This window comes from Anolis carolinensis, unplaced genomic scaffold, assembly GCF_035594765.1.
Source record: "Anolis carolinensis isolate JA03-04 unplaced genomic scaffold, rAnoCar3.1.pri scaffold_8, whole genome shotgun sequence".
In the NCBI taxonomy this organism is placed as follows: domain Eukaryota; kingdom Metazoa; phylum Chordata; class Lepidosauria; order Squamata; family Dactyloidae; genus Anolis; species Anolis carolinensis.
The window spans coordinates 28,071,467-28,094,826 of NW_026943819.1; the positions used below are offsets into that span (position 1 = coordinate 28,071,467).

General features: G+C 41.3%; 1 protein-coding gene and 1 long non-coding RNA gene across 9 annotated transcripts in view; one reads left to right on the forward strand and one right to left on the reverse strand.

The window, feature by feature from the left end:
- Nucleotides 1–2,049: 2,049 nt before the first annotated feature.
- On the reverse strand, nucleotides 2,050–8,201 carry LOC107983028 (uncharacterized). Its single transcript, XR_001730472.2, has 3 exons — nucleotides 8,024–8,201; nucleotides 4,654–4,875; nucleotides 2,050–2,212 (listed from the first exon to the last, which is right to left on the reverse strand). It is a non-coding gene; the product is annotated as an uncharacterized LOC107983028 (long non-coding RNA).
- Nucleotides 8,202–8,397: 196 nt separating this feature from the next.
- Nucleotides 8,398–23,360, forward strand: part of nectin1 (nectin cell adhesion molecule 1) — a 258,697-nt gene continuing 243,734 nt past the window's right edge. For 4 of the 8 annotated variants that reach the window (XR_010000433.1, XM_008113740.2, XM_062961146.1 and 1 more), the window contains exon 1: nucleotides 8,399–9,067. Coding sequence is in view for 6 of the 8 variants with exons in the window: in XM_008113740.2 (XP_008111947.1) it covers nucleotides 8,986–9,067 (82 nt within the window). In the remaining 2 variants the exon portion in view is untranslated. Of the gene's footprint in view, nucleotides 9,068–23,360 lie in introns of all 8 variants that reach the window. The other 4 variants (XR_010000434.1, XM_016994708.2, XM_016994709.2 and 1 more) reach the window with 3 other exon arrangements.

A 23,360-nucleotide genomic window follows, 5' to 3' on the forward strand; every position in this document is an offset into this window, starting at 1 on the left:
TGGGAATTGTCATTTTATATTATCACGAGCCTTCTCCGTCAGAGAGGGCTAGTACTTCACCAAACTTAATTATTAGGGCAAAGGTGGCAGAAAATAGATTGTGGCGGCTAAGTAGGTTTCACTGTGATTCACTTTTAGTTAATCAGCAAGTCTTTCTAAACTCCCAATTATTTTTAATCGTGCATAAAACTGCAAGTTTAAAAGCAGCAGCAGCAGCTACAACAAGCCATTCTCCTCTTAGCATTGTCCTAATTGCTTGTCTCTTTGTTTCTCTGTTGAGCAATAATTGGTGGCCTCTTGGCCAGGACTTTGTGCTGTCCTTTGGGCTCATTTTAGGGATGGGAAAGCGGACTCTGCTTTGCCTGCCTGAAAGTTGGCTTGTCTTGAACTAAAAATGACATCTCCAGCCTGGAAGTGGATGGGAGACAATGAACCTTCTTGCTTCATAAGTCTTTTCAACCAAGGCCTCATCTACATTGCCATGCAATGCAGTTTGAATGCATTATATGGTCAGTATAGAGTCTTATAATGCTGTTAAACGCTGAGTCTATACACTGACCATATACTGTATTATATGAGTCTACACTGACCATATATTGTATTATATGAGTTTACACTCACCATATACTGTATTATATGAGTCTACACTGACCGTACACTGTATCATCTAAGTCTACACTGATGATATAGTGCATTATATAAGTCTGCACTCACCCTATACTGTATTATATGAGTCTACACTGACTGTACACTGCATTATATGAGCCTACACTGACCATATACTGTATTATATGAGTCTACACTGACTATAGATTGCATTATATGCATCTACACTGACCATATATTGAAAGATATGAGTCGACACTGGCCATACACTGTATTATATGAGACTACACTGACTATATACTAATAATAATAATAATAATAATAATAATAATAATAATAATACAGACTGTGCAAGGAAACTGGCGAAACCATTGATCATATCCTCAGCTGCTGTAGGAAAACCGCACAGACAGACTACAAACAGAGGCACAACCATGTGGCCCAAATGATTCATTGGAACTTATGCCTCAAGTACCACCTGCCAGCAGCAAAGAACTGGTGGGATCACAAACCTGCAAAAGTCTTGGAAAATGAGCACGCAAAGATACTGTGGGACTTCCGAATCCAGACAGACAACATTCTGGAACACAACACACCAGACATCACAGTTGTGGAAAAGAAAAAGGTTTGGATCATTGATGTTGCCATCCCAGGTGACAGTCGCATTGACGAAAAACAACAGGAAAAACTCAGCCGCTATCAGGACCTCAAGATTGAACTTCAAAGACTCTGGCAGAAACTAGTGCAGGTGGTCCCGGTGGTGATGGGCACATTGGGTGCCATACCAAAAGATCTCAGCTGGCATTTGGAAACAATAGACATTGACAAAATTACGATCTGCCAACTGCAAAAGGCCACCCTACTGGGATCTGCACGCATCATCCGAAAATACATCACACAGTCCTAGACACTTGGGAAATGTTCGACTTGTGGTTTCGTGATACAAAATCCAGCATGTCTATCTTGTTTGCTGTGTCATACAATAATAATAGTAGTAGTAGTAGTAGTAGTAGTAGTAGTAGTAATAATAATACATCACACAGTCCTAGATGCTTGGGAAGTGTTCGACTTGTAATTTTGTGATACGAAATCCAGCATATCTATCTTGTTTGCTGTGTCATACAACAACAACAACAATAATAATAATAATAATAATAATAATAATAATAATAATACATCACACAGTCCTAGACACTTGGGAAGTGTGCGACTTGTGATTTTGTGATACGAAATCCAGCATGTCTATCTTGTTTGCTGTGTCATACAATAATAATAATAATAATAATAATAATAATAATAATAATAATAATAATAATAATTTATTTTTGTATCCCGCCACCATCTACCTGACTCGGGACTCGGGCCAGCTAACATGGGGGCCATAAGCCTCTTCTGACTATGGAAATGAACCACGCAACCGATAAACAACCCAGAGGCTGCAAGGACATTGGAAGTCATCTTTTTATAGCTTTTTCTCCATTGTGCACAACATCTTCCCCTTTGGATGCTCATTGCCCTTGCTTGCCAAGCATTGATTTCTTCCCAGGCGGCTTCTAATGGGGCCTGAAATCAACATGGTCCTCTTCTTGGTGGCTGCTTTTCCCGTCTTTTGTGCCCGGAATGAAAACACATAAAGAGAAGGGCAAAGAATAAAACGTTTGCAAGGGAAAAAGGATACAAAAGCAGGAATCACAAAGAATGGACAGCTTTTCCTGGCTGGGAAAATGAAATCTAGATTTCTCTATGAAATCTTACATGAAAAGATCAAGTATCGCATCGGGGAGGAAGAGCGGAAAAAATCCCTCCGAAGTTGAGCACATTTATTACAACAAGGAGCCTCGTGGCACATTAAAAGATAAATGGATTTGGTTTGGCAAAAGCTCCTTTTTTGTGGAATGCAGCCCACTTCATCAAATGCATAGTGTTATCACCCTTGATAGATGGTTTTATTATATACTTGGTTGGAGGATCGTAATCGGGTGGATCAGATAGAATGGGAATGCAAAAAAGGACCCACCATCATTGTTATCTGGACAGAAACTTGCTGAAAAAAGACATTTCTGCATTGAGCTGATTTTAACACACAATAGTGCGATCTTTTTTTTTAAATTAAAAAGCCTTTTTTCCCAGCAAAAGATGCATAAGAAAGAGTCAAATGGTTCGTCAAATTCTTAGAATCATAGCTGTTCTGCATTGGTTTCAGCCTTTAATGTTCTTGTTGATGTTTAGGTGGAATTAGATGCAACCTAGAATGACATTGGCCTTTTTAGCTGCCGCATCACACTCTTGACTCATGTTCAGTTTGTGTTCTAATAAGAGGACTAAATCCCTTTTACATGGGTTGTTATCAAGCCAGAGGTCACACACCCTATACTTTTGTGTGGTTCCTGCACTATTTTTTAATAATAATAATAATAATAATGAGAGCCTTTTGTGTTTGGGTTGTGTTGTCGTTACCATCATATTTTGCTATTCTTACCACCAAATTAATTTTCACTATCAACACTTGCCATCATTTGGGGGCCCCTCCCCCAGCAACAACCTAGTTCTATATAAGATAATAATATTGTGCTATGGTAATAATATAATATATTGTATATACATATAATATTGGTACAGTAGAGTCTCACTTATCCAACGTAAATGGGCCGGCAGAATGTTGGATAAGCGAATATGTTGGATAATAAGGAGAGATTAAGGAAAAGCCTATTAAACATCAAATTAGGTTATGATTTTACAAATTAAGCACCAAAACATCATGTTTAACAATAAATTTGACAGAAAAAGTAGTTCAATATGCAGTAATGCTATGTAGTAATTGCTGTATTTATGAATTTAGCACCAAAATATCACGATATATTGAAAACATTGACTACAAAAATGCGTTGGATAATCCAGAACGTTGGATAAGCGAGTGTTGGATAAGTGAGACTCTACTGTACTAATATTATAATGTAATGCAATATAATACTAATAATAATGCAATATAATAATATTTATTATATATTATTATTTTTATTATATATATATTATATATATTATTTTTATCCTTTACAATTTTATCTTGTAAATCGCCTAGAGCATCGTGGATGGAGGGCGATTAATAAGTAATTAAATGATGATGATGCTTATTATTATTATATATTAAATGTAATATTACTAATAATATTACTGTATCATGGTATAGTACAGGGGTCCCCAAACTAAGGCCCGGGGGCCGGATGCGGCCCTCCGAGGTCATTTACCTGGCCCCCGCCCTCAGTTTTATAATATAATATATTGTATATACATATAATATTGATAATAATATTAGAATGTAATACAATATAACACTAATAATAATACCATATAATAATATTAATTATATATTCTATGTTACATATAATATTACTATTAATAATATTACAGTATAGTTGTATAGTTCAATATAGTAATATATAATGCTAATATTGTGCTATGCTAATAATATAATATATTGTATGCACATATAATTTGTAAGCCACTCTGAGTCCCCTTTGTGGTGAGAAGGGTGTGATACAAATGTAGTAAATAAATGCAGTAAATAAATAAATAATAAATACATACATTTTAGACTTAGGCTCGCCCAAAGTCTGAAATGACTTGAAGGCACACAACAACAACAACAACAACAACAACAACAACAACCCTAATTAACTTGACTATCTCATTGGCCAGAAGCAGGCGCACACTTCCCATTGAAATCCTGATAAATGTATGTTGGTTAAAATTATTTTTATTTTAAAATATTGTATTGTTCTTTCGTTGTTGTTGTTGTTGTTGTTGATGTTGTTGTTTTGTACTACAAATAAGACATGTGCAGTGTGCATCGGAATTTGTTTGTATTTTTTTTTTCAAATCCGGCCCCTCAACAGTCTGAAGGATTGTGGACCGGCCCTCGGCTTAAAAAGTTTGTGGACCCCTGCTGTTGAGGATAAGGTGACTTGGAAGTCTCTCTTTCTGGTCAACTATCCCACAAGGAATGGTGACGGCGTCCAACTATTATAATGTCAAGGTGCAGATACTTACTGCTGTCCTTGTTTCTGCACCTGTCTCATGTCCGTGGCGGGTAACCTTTCAAACTGAAGATGTGACAGTCCCAAATGCCAATTATGTCTCCATTTGTATTCCAGTAATCTTTCGACTGGACGTAATGCCAGACATGCCAACTGGGGTTCATATACCCCTTCATCTCTGAATATGATCGATGCCTGAATTTACCAGCAGTGCCTTTCTGCATTCTACATCTGCCTGTGCATGAAGGGAAAAATAAATGCGAGAGAGAGAAATCAGACATCATCATATTATTAGTAATATTACATTTAATACATACTATATAATTAATATTATTATATTGCATTATTAGTATTATATTGCATTACATTATAATATTAGTATCAATATTATATGTATATACAATATATCAGGGGTCCCCAAACTTTTTAAACAGGGGGCCAGTTCACAATTCTTCGGACCATTGGAGGGCCGGAATATAGTTGGCCACCGAGCATAAATAATAATAACAATAATAATAATGATAACAGCAATAATAATAATAAAGAGGGTTGGAAGAGACCCCTTGGGCCATTGAGTCCAATCCCCTTCTGCTTTTGTGTACCGAAAGCCCAAGCAAAGCACCCCTGACAGATGGCCACCCAGCCTCAATGTTAATAATAATAATAATAATAATAATAATAATAAAGAGGGTTGGAAGAGACCCCCTGGGCCATTGAGTCCAATCCCCTTCTGCTTTTGTGTACCGAAAGCCCAAGCAAAGCACCCCTGACAGATGGCCACCCAGCCTCAATGTTAATAATAATAATAATAATAATAATAATAATAATAATAATAAAGAGGGTTGGAAGAGACTCCTTGGGCCATTGAGTCCAATCCCCTTCTGCCTTTGTGCACCAAAAACACAAGCAAAGCACCCTTGACAGATGGCCACTCAGCATCAATGTTAATAATAATAATAATAATAATAAAGAGGGTTGGAAGAGACCCCTTGGGCCATTGAGTCCAACCCCCTTCTGCCTCTGGCACCAAAAGCACAAGCAAAGCACCCCTGACAGATGGCCACCCATCCTCAATGTTAATAATAATAATAATAATAATAATAATAATAATAATAATAATAATAAAGAGGGTTGGAAGAGACTCCTTGGGCCATTGAGTCCAATCCCCTTCTGCCTTTGTGCACCGAAAACACAAACAAAGCACCCTTGACAGATGGCCACTCAGCATCAATGTTAATAATAATAATAATAATAATAATAATAATAATAATAATAATAAAGAGGGTTGGAAGAGACCCCTTGGGCCATTGAGTCCAACCCCCTTCTGCCTCTGGCACCAAAAGCACAAGCAAAGCACCCCTGACAGATGGCCACCCATCCTCAATGTTAATAATAATAATAATAATAATAATAATAATAATAATAATAATAATGGTTGTAAGAGAAGAAGAGACCCCTTGGGTCATTTAGCCCAACCCCCTTATGCCCTTGTGCCGTGGGGGCCAGATAAATGGCTTCGATGGGCCGCATCCGGCCCCCGGGCCTTAGTTTGGGGACCCCTGCTCTATACCTCCCCTGAGGCGCTTGTTAGAACACGAGGGCGGGGTATTGAGGTTCAGCCAGTCAGGCACCTGGGAAGAGGCCCCGCCCCCTCCTCTAGCCCCGCCTCCTGTGTCCTGGCAGGTGCCGCTGGACAGGGATAGAAGCTCAGCCCTGCCTCAGAGCTCGTAACTCCGCCCATCCCAGCCCTGCATCTTGGACTAGGCGAGAGTCTTAGCCCCGCCCTCTTGAACAGGAGCCACTCCCACCCCTCTAAGCCACGCCCCCTTCCCAGGGGGGCGCTGAGTCATATTTTTTCTGGAAAGGGGGCGGCAGGCCAAATATGTTTGGGAACCACTGGTCTAGATCCAGGGAAGTCATGCTCCCCCTCTATTCCGCCTCGGTCAGACCACACCTGGAATCACACTGTGTCCCATTCTGTGGACAACTTCAACAGAAAGGAGGAAACCATGAAAATGAACAAAATCTGGCTACCAGGGTCAAAAAACTAAAAAAATCAGAACAGTAAATATTAAGGAGCAACACTCTGAAAACAAAGGAATTCCAGACATGGGAACTAGGGGCAGCTAACGACTCTGAACAAAGGATGCCCCCAGGCAGGAAGAAGCCAGGAGATGAAGCTATTCAATGCTAATTTAGGTGATTAACTACAACATTCACACTGGCCTCCAATTGACAAAGAGTTCTTCTCTCACCCTGGACTTTCCACAGATACAGTAGAGTCTCACTTATCCAACACTCGCTTATCCAACGTTCTGGATTATCCAACACATTTTTGTAGTCAATGTTTTCAATACATCCTGATATTTTGGTGCTAAATTCGTAAATACAGTAATTACTACATAGCATTAATGCGTATTGAACTACTTTTTCTGTCAAATTTGTTGTTAAACGTGATATTTTGGTGCTTAATTTGTAAAATCATAACCTAATTTGATGTGTGATAGGCTTTTCCTTAATTCCTCCTTATTATCCAACATATTCGCTTATCCAACGTTCTGCCGGCCCGTTTATGTTGGATAAGTGAGACTCTACTGCAGGGGTCCTCAAACTTTTTAAGCCAAGGGCCGGTCCACAATCCTTCAGATTGTTGAGGGGCCGGATTATCATTTGAAAAAAAAATACAAATTCTGATGCACACTGCATATGTCTTATTTGTAGTGCAAAGACAACAACAACAACAACAACAACAACAACAACGAAAGAACAATACAATATTTAAAAATAAAAACAATTTTAACCAACATACATTTATCAGGATTTCAATGGGAAGTGTGGTCCTGCTTCTGGCCAATGAGATAGTCAAGTTAATTAGTGTTGTTGTTGTTGTTGTTGTTGTGTGCCTTCAAGTCATTTCAGACTTTGGGCGAGCCTAAATCTAAAATTTGTTTATTTATTATTTATTTATTTACTGCATTTATTTACTACATTTGTATCACATCCTTCTCACCCCAAAGGGGACTCAGAGTGGCTTACAAATTATATGTACATACAATATATTATATTATTAGCATAGCACAATACTAGCATTATATATTACTATATTGAACTATACCACTATAATGTAATATTATTAGTAATATTATATGTAATATAGAATATATAATTAATATTATTATATGGTATTATTATTAGTGTTATATTGTATTACATTCTAATATTATTATCAATATTATATGTATATACAATATATTATATTATAAAACTGAGGGCGGGGGCCAGGTCAATGACCTCGGAGGGCCGCATCCGGCCCCCGGGCCTTAGTTTGGGGACCCCTGCTCTACTGTATATATATAAACCTTCCTTGCTTAGTTTCTCCATACCTCACAACCTCTGAGGATGCCTGCCACAGATGTGGGCGAAACGTCAGGAGAGAATGCTTCTGGAACATGGCCAGACAGCAACATACAACAACCCAATGTGGGATTTCATAGAGCTGCGTGGAAGGAGCCTCAAAGATGTGTGTGCTAATAATTTCACCTCATTGCCGGAAAGGGAAGGGTTAAAACCTCCAAAGCGGTTTCTCTTTCCCCTCCCACTTTTCACACTCCCTCCCTTGATTGGGTGGACATGCTGTGACGTCACAGAGCGGGAGGCGGAGTGGATTGAGGGGGGGGAGAACGGATGGAGGGGGAGGCGCGCGGCGTCGTGCACGCGCACGCAGGCACGCAAGAGCGGGGGGGCGCCGGCCCCGCCCCCTCCCCTCCCTCCCTCCTCCCACTCCTCTGAGCTCGGTTCCTTTCCAGATCGAGCTCGGGAATCCGCGCGGAAGGAGGAGAGGGATCCGCCCGCCACGATGGAGCTCCGGATCCCTCAGCAGGATGAGGATCTCTCGGTCCGCTAGATCTCGATAAGGAACCCACCAAACACCAAGCAAAGAGAGAAAGGGAGGAGGGGGAGAGAAAGAGGAGGGCGAGGGCGAGCCTTTCTTCCTTCCTTCCTGCCTTGTTTCCTGCGTGACTCCGGACACGCGTGATTCCTAGCGTCGGGAAAGGGATGCCCGGACCCTGAGGAGGAGAAGACGAGAAGAGGCGGGAAAAGAGGGGTCGAGAGAAAATCTGCCTCTTTCTTTCTTCCCTCCTTTCCACGCGGGATCGTGTCTTTGGCAGCCTTTCCACGAGGGAAACTGGATATATATACACATCCTTCCAGCCGGGCATCCTGATCGCGCTTCTTCTTCTTCTTCTGGGTCTCTTCTCTCCCCCTCCCCATGCCGGGTCTTGAATGAAAGCCTCCCCTTGAAGCGAAGGAAGGAACGAAGGAAGGAAGGAAGGAACTGGTCTCGATGGCGGCGGAGGCGAGCCCAGGCTGGCTCCGGAGCTGGTGGGCGACCGGCCTTTGCCTGGCGGCGCTAGGACCCTTCCCAGGTGAGACCCACGATGCCCAGCAGATGGGATATTTGGTTTTATTTGATTTATTTTTCGTGTTGCTTTGAGTCGCTTCTGGAGTGAGAGAATTGGCCGTCTGCAAGGACGTTGCCCAGGGGACGTTGCTTTTTGATGTTTTGACCTTCCTTGTCTTCTCTCATGGAGCTGGAGCTGACAGAGGGAGCTCATCCTGGCAGGAGATGGGATGCTCTTTTCCTTCTCTATCATTAGAGCCAGGCTCACTGGGTGGCCCCCTGTAGGAGCTTTTGTCCCATCCACTTCTTTGCTTGCCTTCCTTTTGGTCTTCCTTTTTTGTTCCAATCTGTACTGGGGAATGAATGCAGTTCTGCCTCAGTTTAACCCGCCACTAGGAATACTAGGAAATAGACCTCCTGGACAAGTTAAATCCATGTTTTGATATGTTCTATTATTATTATTATTATTATTATTATTATTATTATTGTTTTATTCTTTTGTTATGTTTAGAGGGTTGAATTTTGTGGAAATAGACCTCCTGGACAAGTTAATTCCATGTTTTGATATGTTCTATTATTATTATTGTTTTATTGTTTTGTTATGTTTAGAGGGTTGAATTTTATGGAAATAGACCTCCTGGACAAGTTAAATCCAAATTTTAATAAGTTCTATTATTATTATCATCATTATATTTTATTCTTTTGTTATGTTTAGATGGTTGAATTTTATGGAAATAGACCTCCTGGACAAGTTAAATCCATGTTTTAGTATGTTCTATTATTATTATTGTTGTTGTTGTTGTTGTTGTTTTATTCTTTTGTAATGTTTACAGTGTGGAATTTTATTAGCTGTGTCTGTATCATTATTATTATTATTATTATTATTTATTTGCTGTTTTTATCCGGGGTTGGATAAAAGCCCCAAGTCGCTTTGGGGAGATGGAGCCAGGGTATAAAAATAAAGTACAGTAGAGTCTTGCTTATCCAACTCCCGCTTATCCAACGTTCTGGATGATCCAACACATTTCTGGATGATCCAACACAATGTTTTCAAAGCATTGTGATATTTTGGTGCTAAATTCGTAAACACAGTAATTACTACGTAGCATTACTGCATATTGAACTACTTTTTCTGTCAAATTTGTTGTAAACCATGATGTTTTGGTGCTTCATTTGTAAAATCATAACCTAATTTGATGTTTAATAGGCTTTTCCTTAATCCATCCTTATTATCCAACATATTCGCTTATCCAATGTTCTGCCAGCCCGTTTATGTTGGATAAGTGAGACTCTACTGTATTATTATTATTATTATTAAACATGAGCCAACAATGTCATACGGTGGCTAAAAAAGCCAATGGGATGTTGGCATACATCAATCAGAATCTAGTGCCTAGATCCAGGGAAGTCGTGCTACTTCTCTGTCTCTTCCACCAGCCAACAATGTCATGCAGCAGCTAAAAAAGCCAATGTGATTTTGGCCTGCACCAATAGGAATCTAGTGCCTAGATCCAGGGAAGTCGTGCTACTTCTTATCTGCCAGCCAACAATGTCATGCAGCAGCTAAAAAAGCCAATGTGATTTTGGCCTGCACCAATAGGAATCTAGTGCCTAGATCCAGGGAAGTCGTGCTACTTCTTATCTGCCAGCCAACAATGTCATGCAGCAGCTAAAAAAGCCAATGTGATTTTGGCCTGCATCAATAGGAATCTAGTGCCTAGATCCAGGGAAGTCGTGCTACTTCTTATCTGCCAGCCAACAATGTCATGCAGCAGCTAAAAAAGCCAATGTGATTTTGGCCTGCACCAATAGGAATCTAGTGCCTAGATCCAGGGAAGTCGTGTTCCCTCTCTATTCTGCCTTGATCAGACCACTTTACGTGGAATACTGTGTCCAATTCTGGGCACCGCAGTTGAAGGGAGAAGTTGACAAGCTGGAATATATCCAGAGGACAACAACTCAAAGGATCAAGGGTCTGGAGAACAAGCCCTATGAGGAGCGGCTTAAAGAGCTGGGCATGTTTAGCCTGCAGAAGAGAAGGCTGAGAGAGAGGACATGATAGCCATGTATAAATATATGAGGGGAAGTTATAGTGAAGAGAGAGCAGGCTTGTTTTCTGCTGCCTTGGAGACTAGGATGCGGAACAATAGCTTCAAATTAAAGGAGATTCCGCCTGAACATTAGGAGGAATTTCCTCACTGGGAGAGAATGGAACTTTCTCTGCCCTGGAGTGTGATGGAGGCTCCTTCTTTGGAGGCTTTTAAACAGCGGCAGGAGGGTCATCTGTCGGTAGTGCTTTGAATGCAATTTTCCTGCTTGGAATGGGGTTGGACTGGATGGCCTCTTGAGGTCTCTTCCAACTCTAGGATTCTATGTAGCTTGCACTCTGTGGCAGAGAATTACCCGAGTGTCCAACTAAACTGTTTTGGCATGCATAATCCCTAAAAAAATAAAATAAAAAAGGGAGTTGATTGTCTGCACTGCCACTGAGCTCATCTCATACACCAACTTGCTTCGATTGTAAGACTCCATTGGCTGCAAGGTGTATGAAATACACCTGCGAGTCCAAGGCTGGGTCCGCACTGCTCTTTAATCCGGTCTCCGATCGAATGCGTGGAACTGGATTGTGCGAGTCCACACTGTTCGATGCAGTTAATCTGGATTGTAGCGCAGTGTAAACCCAGCCTCAGAGGCACCCCTTTTGTAGAGATGTTTATCGACAGGAGACAGAGAACGGAAGAAATAATAATATAATAGCATAAGGAATACCTACTATGTTTTCCTCCAGTGTTTTCTAAAAATACAATTTTCCAAATTGGGCTTCCCAGAGTCACTTGAGGGATTTGGTATTGTTTAGGACACTGTTGGTTGTGCGGAGAGGAAAGGGATGTTGTACTTGCCATAGGTTTTATTTCTGGATAGAGCAGAATATAGTGCTAAACCTTCGTGATAGGGAATATGACGGGCACTGGGGTCCCTGGTGCTCACTTTTCCGAAAAATGGGTGCGTTTGGTGGCCAAAGATGTTCCCTTTGCTTGGTCAGAACCCAAGCTTGCCCACCCTTCCATCCATACACAGAGGGTTAATCCAGATGTGACGGGGGTGGAGTTGGCAAACAATGAGATCTTGTGATGGCGGAGAGAGAAGGATCGTCCAAGCAGAGTCCAGTATATACAGTGCATGTCCAAAATCATGTCATTTCGTGATTGGAGAGGAGGGCAACCCTGAACTGGTGGATTTGGGCTATAACACATAACTAGTATATGTTAGTGCAATTACAAGGTTGCAGATGCAGCCTTTGGTATGGTTTGTGGATATTTAGTCATAGAACAAACCCTCCAAAAAGGGAAGGAGGAAGCTCTTTATTGCAAACGATGTCGCTGACTTTCAGTTAGGTTTGAATTTAGCCAGAAATTCAGTGCAATGATGGCACTTTGGGAGCATAAATCTTGCCTGGAATGGTTCTCAAAGATGGGGAGTCCCTTTTGTTTGCAAGGACTGTAGTGGGCACACATACTCATTGGTGTCCGTCTTGGCTTGGTTTTCGGCAGCAGTGCTGTTGCTTTTGGTACGGCAGGGGGCAGCCTGAGCCGAGGGCTGGAAGAAGCAGGACTTGGCTCTTTGGAAAGATGCTGAAGGCTTCCAAGGGCCTCCGAAGAGAAAAGAATGAAGGACTGGCTCAGAGAGGTCAATAGATTGGGAGTGAGGGCTATCCTTGCATTCCCAGATGCATCCAAGTGTTGCCGGCACATATCATCATCTTATTATTATTATTATTATTATTATTATTATTATTATTATTATTATATTGTATGACAAGCAAACAAGATAGATATGCTGGATTTCGTATCACAAAATCACAAGTCAAACACTTCCCAAGTGTCTAGGACTGTGTGATGTATTTTCGGATGATGCTGCAGATCCCAGTCGGGTGGCCTTTTGCAGTTGGCAGATCGTAATTTTGTCAATGTCTGTTGTTTCCAAGTGGAGGCTGAGATCTTTTGGCACGGCACCCAATGTGCCCATCACCACCGGGACCACCTGCACTGGTTTCTGCCAGAGTCTTTGCAGTTCAATCTTGAGGTCCTGAGAGCGGCTGAGTTTTTCCTGTTGTTTTTTGTCAATGCGACTGTCACCTGGGATGGCAACATCAATGATCCAAACCTTTTTCTTTTCCACAACTGTGATGTCTGGTGTGTTGTGTTCCAGAACACTTTGTCAGTCTGGATTCGGAAGTCCCACAGTATCTTTGCGTGCTCATTTTCCAAGACTTTTGCAGGTTTGTGATCCCACCAGTTCTTTACTGCTGGGAGGTGGTACTTGAGGCATAAGTTCCAATGAATCACTTGGGCCACATAGTTGTGCCTCTGTTTGTAGTCTGTCTGTGCAATTTTCTTACAGCAGCTGAGGATATGATCAATGGTTTCGTCGGTTTCTTTGCACAGTCTGCATTTTGGGTCATCAGATGATGTTTCGTTCTTGGCCTTGTTTGCCTTTGTTCTGATGGCTTGCTCCTGGGCTGCAAGGATCAGGCCTTCTGTCTCCTTCTTCAGGGTCCCATTCGTGAGCCAGAGCCAGGTCTTCTATTATTATTATTATTATTATTATTATTATTATTAATTGCCTTTGTCCTGATGTCTTGCTCCTGGGCTGCAAGGATCAGGCCTTCTGTCTCCTTCGGGGTCCCATTCGTGAGCCAGAGCCAGGTCTTCTCCTTATCAGCTTTTCCTTCAATTTTGTCAAGTAACTTTCCATGCAATGTTTTGTTGTGCCAGCTGTCAGCTCTAGTTTGTTATTATTATTATTAATTATTATTATTATTATTATTATTAATCATTAGTCTGCTTTTGATCAAGACCATGCTTGGAAAGGCAGCCATTGCATTGAAAGACGAAGTTTTATTAGGACCCAGTTGCTAGTCCCTAGTGATCATTTCCACTCCATGGATCGGATTGTGTATCCAAAAGGACTGACCTGACAATAGTAATTCTAATTTGTTAAGGTGGAAATTGTTGGGATGAGTTGCACCAAATTGCAAACCTCCCTTCATTGAAGGAAAGGGTGAAAAATGGGACGAACTCCTCCTTGCAATGTTTCTTTTTGGTCATTGGAATTTGAGATTTCTGGGATTTTGAGCTTCCAAGTGCAGGACTTTATATCCTGCCAGTGAAACACTTTTACTTCCAATTTGAGTTTGGGGTCCCCAAAACTGTCTGAAAAGGAAAATAAAACCTATTTTGACACAACATTTCCAAGAAGTTGTTTCATTTCACCGAATATGTATCCCTTCTCTACAAGGAGCCAGAACCCTTAAATCTGTGTAAGTTTCTGGAGACCAACTCCCATCATTTCTGGTCATCTGGGATCATAGAAAATAGAGTCCAGTAACGAATGAAAAGCCACACATCTTCCCAGCCTTGTTTTACTAGTTGAATTCATAAATACACTGAGCACATACCAAACACACAGCCACTTTTCTCTTCATTTGGGGGGGGGGGGGGGAAGAATCAATATTTTGCAAGCAGGCTTTTTGGGAATATTGTGTGCTTTTAAGAGCAGAAAGAATGTGATGTTTGAATTCCAGAAACATTTTGTTTTGTTTCCTTTTGGCTTTGGAGATTCTCAGAGTTGTTGCTGAAATCTGAGAGCAAGTGGAGGCCCTTGGCATTTGAAATGGGGATTTCTTTTGGCAGTTTTGTGATATGACATTTTGGACATATTTCTTTGCCCAAGAACGTGCTTCATTTGGAAGCATGGCTGTTTCTACATGCAGACACGAGAGGAGCAAAGCAGAGAAGTCCACCCAGACATATTAGTCCTAAACACAATCTCAACATTCATTGTCTTTCTTCAAGTCCTTTCTGACTTAGGGTGTTTTCTTGGCAAGGTTTGCCCAGAATGAGGTTGCCATCGCCTTCCTCTGAGGCTGAGAGAGTGTGACTTCATCAAGATCAATCCATGGCTTTCCGTGCCCAAATGGAAATTCAAACCCAGAGACTAAGGTCCTATTTACACTGCCATTATAATGCAGATTAAACTGCATTATATGTTCAGCATAGATTCATATCATGCATTTTAACTGAATTACACTATGTGAAATATTTTGTTCCCAAATTATAAATGTCATTTCCTAATTGGTTCTATCATAAAAACATGGAAAAAGTTTAATGTGTTGTTGAAGGTTTTGATGTCCAGAACCATTGGGTTGCTGTGAGTTTTCTGGGCTGTATGGCCATGTTCCAGAAGCATTCTCTCCTGACGTTTCAACCACATCTATGGCAGGCATCCTTAGAGGTTGTGAAGTCTGTGGAAAGTCCAGGGTGGAAGAATGTTTGGGGCAAGTGTGAATAGTGCAACTGGCTGCCTTGATTAGCACTGAATAGCCTTTAAAGCCTGGCTGCTTCCTGCCTGGGGGGAAACCTTTATTAAATTGCAAAAACTTTGTTTTTGCGGGACGTCCTGCAGCACATTTGGCTCTCGTTTTTCAATGAATATCGAGTCTCAAACAATTCAACAGGCTCAAAAATGAAGTTGCTGGAATAGGACAACTACTTTCAAAGTAAGTACTGAACAATCAAACAGGAAATAACACTTTCAAACCAGGAACAGAAATTATTTTCAATTTTTTAAACATAGTGTTATATAAGTCTACACTGACCATATAATGCAGTTCAACTTGTATTATATTGACATTGTAGATGAGGCCTTAGAATATATCAATACTGTAGAATGAATGCAGTTTGGCACCACTTTGACTGCCATGGGATGCAAGGATTTGCAGTTTGTAGAGTCACCAGCCTTTTTTGGCAAGAAAGGCTCAAGAGCTTGCCAAACTACAACTCCCAGCATTCCATAGCATTGAGCCACAGCTCTTATAGAATCATAGAATCATTGGAAGAGACCTCACGGACCATCCAGTCCAACCCTCTTCTGCCAAGAAGCAGGAAAATCACATTCAAAGCACTCCCGACAGATGGCCATCCAGCCTCTGTTTCAAAGCCTCCAAAGAAGGAGCCTCCAACACACTCTGCAGCAGAGAGTTCCACTGCTGAACAGCTCTTACAGTTAGAGAAGTTCTTCCTCATGTTCAGGTGGAATTTCTTAAAGTGGAGCCAGATTGCATTATTTCTACAACGTGCCTCTTGGTAAAAACTCCCTTAAACCACTTTTACTGCTGTTCTGCATATTTACACACCACGGAACACAACGCTTCGTGACATAATAACATAAAATTTTTAGGTTTCTGCCCCAAGGAAGTTCTAGTCTCAGTGTTGACAGCGTGGGAAAGGCTGGGAGAGGCCTGTGGGAAGGAGGAAGGATTAGGAGGAAGTGTAACTACAGTAGAGTCTCACTTATCCAACATAAACGGGCCGGCTGAATGTTGGATAAGCGAATATGTTGGATAATAAGGTGGGATTAAGGAAAAGCCTATTAAGCATCAAATTAGGTTATGATTTTACAAATGAAGCACCAAAACATCATGTTATACAACAAATTTGAAGAAAAAGTAGTTCAATACACAGTAATGCTATGTAATAATTACCGTATTTATGAATTTAGCACCAAAATATCACGATGTATTGAAAACATTGACTACAACAATGCGTTGGATAATCCAGAATGTTGGATAAGCGAGTGTTGGATAAGTGAGACTCTACTGTATATCTCCTTAGCTTGTTGAGGATGGAGGTTCAAGAGTTAAAGCCACATGCTTTAAAGGACTGTGTTAAATATAGGATACAAAGCGTTGTAATAAGATTCATTGCTAATTCGTGTCAAAAGGTTGAATTTATGGAGTTGGACACCACTTTCACTCCGGTGGTGTCAAGGGAGTTTTAGCCTTTTCTGCTGGGTTCTCCGGGAACTACAATTCCCATGATTCCATAGCATTGAGCCATGGCAGTTTGAGTGACCGCATCCCCAATGCAGCGACTGCATCAACTCATTGCTGCCTATATTAAAACCTCATATTTTCACGGAACATCCTTAACGTCTTGCATCCTCAGCTTGGAAGGCTTCTCCTGCAAAATAATTAGCTGTGTTACTCATTATCCGGTTTGAAAGGCGAGTTGTAAGCGTTCCTGTCGCTTGCTTGGTGACTGGAACTCACTGCATTACGTGCTAGTACTGATGTGCTCAAGTACGTGGTCTGGTAGTTGTTACTCCCATTGGTGCTTTTGATGTTTGCGGATTTGATTCTGTGTCAATTTGATTAAAATCTTCAGGTTCTCCAATGCAACTCTATTCTCAGCTTCCAATGGAAGTCGAACATGTTCTCCAATGTAAAAACGATAGAAAATTATTTATTTGTGTAAATCAAAGGTAAAGGTTTCCCCTTTGTCCGACTCTGGGGGTTGGTGCTCATCTCCATTTCTAAGCCAAAGAGCCGGCGTTGTCCATAGACACCTCCAAGGTCATGTGGCTGGCACGACTGCATCGAGCGCCATTACCTTCCCACCGGAGCGGTACCTATTGATCTACTCACATTTGTATGTGGCTGGCATGACTGCATGGAGCGCCGTTACCTTCCCGCCTGAGCAGTACCTATTGATCTACTCACATTTCCGTGTTTGCAAACTGCTAGATTGGCAGAAGCTGGGGCTAACAGTGGGAGCTCACTCCCCGCTCCCCGGATTCGAACCGCCGACCTTTCGGTCAGCAAGTTCAACAGCTCAGTGGTTCGATCTGCTGCGCCACCGGGGGCTTCCTTGATTTGTGTATTTTTCACTAATCCCAGCAAATGAGAAGGGCTGGCTGTATTTGCAAGTAATGTTTGGGTATTCATATTGCCGTTTGTGTATATCTTGATGTTTGGCAATTGTTACTCTCATTAGTAACTAACTACAACTCCCACGTTACTTTGTGTCGAGTGCTTTCCAAGCTCTGGCATTGTATGTTACTTCCAATACACACACACATATATGTTGTTAAAAACCTTTCATGGCCGGAATCACTGGGTTGCTGTTAGTTTTCCAGGCTATATGGCTATGTTCAAGAAGCATTCTCTCCTGACGTTTCCCTGCATCTATGACACACACACACACACACACACACATATATATATATATCCACATTAACCATGGGTGCATCTCTGTTGCCATGAGTCAATGCTGTAGGATAATGTGAGTTGTAGGTTGTTGGGGTCTGTTGGAAATGAGTCAGGTGACATTTATATATCTGTGGAATCTCCATATTTGGCTGCCTTGGTTAACATTGTATGGCCTTGAAGCTTCGAAGTTTGGCAGCTTTCCGCCTGGGGGAACCTTTTTTTTTTTTTGGAAGGTGTTAGCTGGCCCTGATTTTTTCCAGTCTAGAAATGTATTATTTTTATATTGCAATTATAATAATAGCAATTGAAAAGCCTTGCAGCTTCAAAGCCTGACAGATATATACACCTCACTAGCCTAGTTTCCAACAGACCTGACAGCCTCTGAGGACACCTGCCATAGATGTGGACAAAATGTCAGGAGAGAATGCTTCTGGAACATGACCATACAGTCCGGAAAACTCACAGCAACCCACACATATATACTCAACAATTTCTTATATCTAGGCGTGCATGAATTGCAATTTTGCTTTTACTTTGGCAGAATCCTGCAGCGTGGAGTTCCATTGGTTAACCCCAAAATAGGTCTGTCTGTATGTATATATGTGTTACATTTACTTGTCTCCCATTGTCCTATAGCATTGAGTCATAGCAGTTGAAGTAGTGAAATGAATGAATGCAGTTTGGCAATGCTATTGGATCCTGGGAGTTGTAGTCTTGCAAGGTTCCTCGCCTTCTATGCCAAAAGGCGCTGCTGCCTCTCCAAACTACAACTCCCATTATGTAGTTATGCAGTTGAAGTAGTGATGCACCCATGGTTCATGTGTATATATATGTCTTTTTATTACCCTCTTGTTTCTCTAGCTTGTTGCCTTTTCCTTGTTTCATTGTTTGCTTGTTTCATTTCATGAGCCGATAAGAGGGCTGTGCTGTCATAAAGGGGGAAATAGACACCGCCCCTTTAAAAACAAAGCCTGACACCTGCTCTGCCTGTTTGCTTTTAGTGCAATTGGAGCAACGGATGCAAAATACAGCTCTGTTTTATCCACATTGCATGGAATCCTGGGATTTACAGTTTAGAGGAGAAACCTTCTCCAGGGAGCTCTTCAGCCTCCCTAAACTGCAAAGCTTGGGATTGGCAGTTAGTGTGAAATCAAGAAATATTACAATATTGTGTAGCAGGAAAGGGCCCTAGGTGTGCCTCTCGCTGTTCACACCAGTTCTGGGATTAGTATCAGTGGCAGACAAAGAGCCTGCAAAACCAGAAAGGCACCTACCTCTCTTTGCAGATGTTCGTTCTCTCTCTCTCCCTCTCTCTCTGTTTGGAATCCAAGCTCCAGTTTGCTTTGTCTATTTTTATTTGTTATTTTATTTGTTCCACCAATATGTCTGGTCTGCTTGTTCTTCCTTGCGAAGCCACTTGCTGGGCTTGGCTGAGAAATATCCTCTTGGGCAAATGTGCAACTTTTTCCATAAATACCCTATGCACATATACTTCCCTTCATAATAATAATAATAGTTATTACTATAATAATAGTAATAGTATACTAATTACTATACTATTAACTAGTATACTAATAGTTATTACTAATAATAGTAATAGTATTACTATATAACTATAATAATAGTTATTATTATTATTATTATTGACACAACGACGTTGTATGACACAGCAAACAAGATAGATATGCTGGGTTTCGTTTCACAAAATCACAAGTCGAACACTTCCCAAGTGTCTAGGACTGTGTGATGTATTTTCGGATGATGTGCGCAGATCCCAGTAGGGTGGCCTTTTGCAGTTGGCAGATCGTAATTTTGTCAATGCCTATTGTTTCCAAATGCCGGCTGAGATCTTTCGGCACGGCACCCAGTGTGCCCATCACCACCGGGACCACTTGCACTGGTTTCTGCCAGAGTCTTTGCAGTTCAATCTTGAGGTCCTGATAGCGGCTGAGTTTTTCCTGTTGTTTTTCGTCAATGCGACTGTCACCTGGGATGGCAACATCAATGATCCAAACCTTGTTCTTTTCCACAACTGTGATGTCTGGTGTGTTGTGTTCCAGAACTTTGTCAGTCTGGATTCGGAAGTCCCACAGTATCTTTGCGTTATTATTATTATTATTATTATTATTATTATTATTATTATTATTATTATTATGATCTGCCAACTGCAAAAGGCCACCCTACTGGGATCTGCATGCATCATCCGAATATACATCACACAGTCCTAGACACTTGGGAAGTGTTTGACTTGTGATATGAAATCCAGCATATCTATCTTGTTTGCTGTGTCATAATAATAATAATAATCTGCCAACTGCAAAAGGCCACCCTACTGGAATCTGCGCGCATCATCCAAAAATACATCACACAGTCCTAGACACTTGGGAAGTGTTTGACTTGTGATTTTGTGATACGAAACCCAGCATATCTATCTTGTTTGCTGTGTCATACTATGTCGATGTGTCAATAATAATAATAATAATAATAATAATAATAATAATAACTATAATTATGGAAAGGAGCCAGAGTCAACTGTGCTTAAGGTAAAGGTAAAGGTTTCCCCTGACGTTAAGTCCAGTCATGTCTGACTCTGGGGGTTGGTGCTCATCTCCATTTCTAAGCCGAAGAGCCGGCGTTGTCCATAGGCATCTCCAAGGTCATGTGGCTGGCATGACTGCATGGAGCGCCGTTACTTTCCCGCCGAAGTGGTACCTATTGATCTACTCACATTGGCATGTTTTCGAACAGCTAGGTTGGCAGGAGAAACTGTGCTTACCTGTGCTGAAAATCAGTCTTGATCCAAAGAGTATTGACTAACACATCTACTCATAATACATTTTTTCTTAGAGTTTATGAGCATTTTTGCTATTTCTCGATAGTGAAAAGATGGCTCTCCAAAATGGTGCTGCACTACAGTTCCCATCAGTCCTAGCTTTTTAAAAATCATGTCAGAAGCGACTTGGGAACATACTGCAAGTCGCTTCTGGTGTGAGAGAATTGGCTACACAAACAAAAGATGGTCTATGTACAAAGAAAATATGTCCAAATAGCATATAATATTATTAATTTGGTATAGTAGTGAGAGAATTGGCTGTCTACAGAGACGTTGCCCAGGGGACGCCTGGATGTGTTATCATCCTTCTGGGAGGCTCCTCTCATGTTCCAGCAAGCTAGAGCTGACAGATGGGAGCTCACCCCATCTCACAGAATCGAACCAGAAACTTTCAGGTCAGCAATCCAACCTTCAGGTCAGCAGTTCAGCCAGCACAAGGGTTTACTCCATTGCGCCACTGCGGCTCCTATCGGTGCTAGCTAACATAACTATTGGTGGGAAATTTTCAGAGTACCATGTCTATACTGTGGAATGAATGCAGTTTGACACCCTTTTTACTGCCAAGGCTCAAAGCTATGGAATCCTGGGAGTTATAGTTTGGTGAAGGCTAAAAGCCTTGTGAAACTACGAGACCCAGGATTCCATAGCATTGAGCCAGGGTGGTTCAAGGGGTGCAAAAATGAGGATGTGAACGAGTCCTTTGTTTTAAAGGGACGGCGAATCCAGTTTCCGTGGAATGAGTTTGTTTAAGAATTTGCATGCCTCTTCAAAGCCAGAACAGGGAAACACACACACACACAACAACAACACTGCAATGAGTGCCTTAAATCATTCGAAAACCTTCATAAAAAACTATCCAGTAGCCACAAATTAGTCCATTCCCCCCTCTCCAAACAGAAGCATCTGACAAAGAAAGACAATAAAGCAGCTGCATGCCAAGAAGTGTAGTCATTAAGAGCCATAAAATGCCAGAAACGAAGCCGAACAATCTCACTGCGGATCTGGATCTGGATAAAACGGCTGTCGTCTTGGTGTTGCAAGGAGGTTGCTTTAGGCCACCCGTGTTTCGTGGTTGGAGAGCCCCAGAGTTTGGGCAGGTGGGAGAAAATATTCTTCTACACATCCAGCATGACTATATTGTAGATTGATTGCAGTTTGACACCACGTTCACGACCATGGCTCCATGCGACGGAATCCTGGGAATTGTAGTATGGTGAAGCATCAGCACACTTTGGCAATGAAGACCTTATCAAACTACAACTCCCATGAGCCATGGCAGTGACTGTGGTATCCAACTTCATTCATTCTGGGGTTGTTGTATGTTTTCCGGGCTGTATAGTCATGTTCCAGAAGCATTCTCTCCTGACGTTTCGCCCACATCTATGGCAGGCATCGTCAGAGGTTGTGAGGTATGGAGAAACTAAGCAAGGAAGATGCACAATAGAGTCTCACTTATCCAACATAAACGGGCCAGCAGAATGTTGGATAAGCGAATATCTTGGATAATAAGGAGGCATTAAGGAAAAGCCTATTAAACATCAAATTAGGTTATGATTTTACAAATTAAGCACCAAAACATCATGTTATAAAACAAATTTGACAGAAAAAGTAGTTCGATATGCAGTAATGCTACGTAGTAATTACTGTATTTACGAATTTAGCACCAAAATATCATGATGTATTGAAAACATTGACTACAAAAATGCATTGGATAATCCAGAACGTTGGATAAGCAAGTCTGGGATAAGTGAGACTCTACTGTATATATCTGTGGAAGTAAGAACTCTTGTCTGTTGGAGGCCAGTGTGAATGTTGTAATTAATCACCTTGATTAGCATTAAATGGCCTTCCCAGCCTCACATCCTGGACTGAGGGAATCCTTTGTTCAGAGTCGTTAGCTGCCGCTGATTGATCCCTGTCTGTAATTCTTCTGTTTTCAGAGTGCTGCTCCTTATTTACTCTTCTCATTTTGGAGTTTTTTTTAATACCGCTAGCCAGATATTTGTTCATTTTCATGGTTTACTCCTTTCTGTTGAAATTGTCCACGTGCTTGTGGATTTGAATGGCTTCTCTGTGTCGTCTGACATGATAGTTGTTAGAGTGGTCTTGCATTTCTGTGTTCTCAAATAATATATTGTGTCCAGGTTGGTTTGTTGTGCCCAAAATCAGAACAGTAAATAAGGAGCAACACTCTGGAAACAGAAGAATTCTAGACAAGAATCAATCAGGAGCAGGTAACGACTCTGAACAAAGGATTCTCCCAGGCCAGGATGCGAGGCTGGGAAGGCCATTTAATGCTAACAAAGGTGATTAATTACAACATTCACACTGGCCTCCAACAGACAAGAGTTCTTTCTCCAACAGATATATAAGCCTTCCTTGCTTAGTTTCTCCAACCCTCAACCTCTGAGGATGCCAGCCATAGATGTGGGCGAA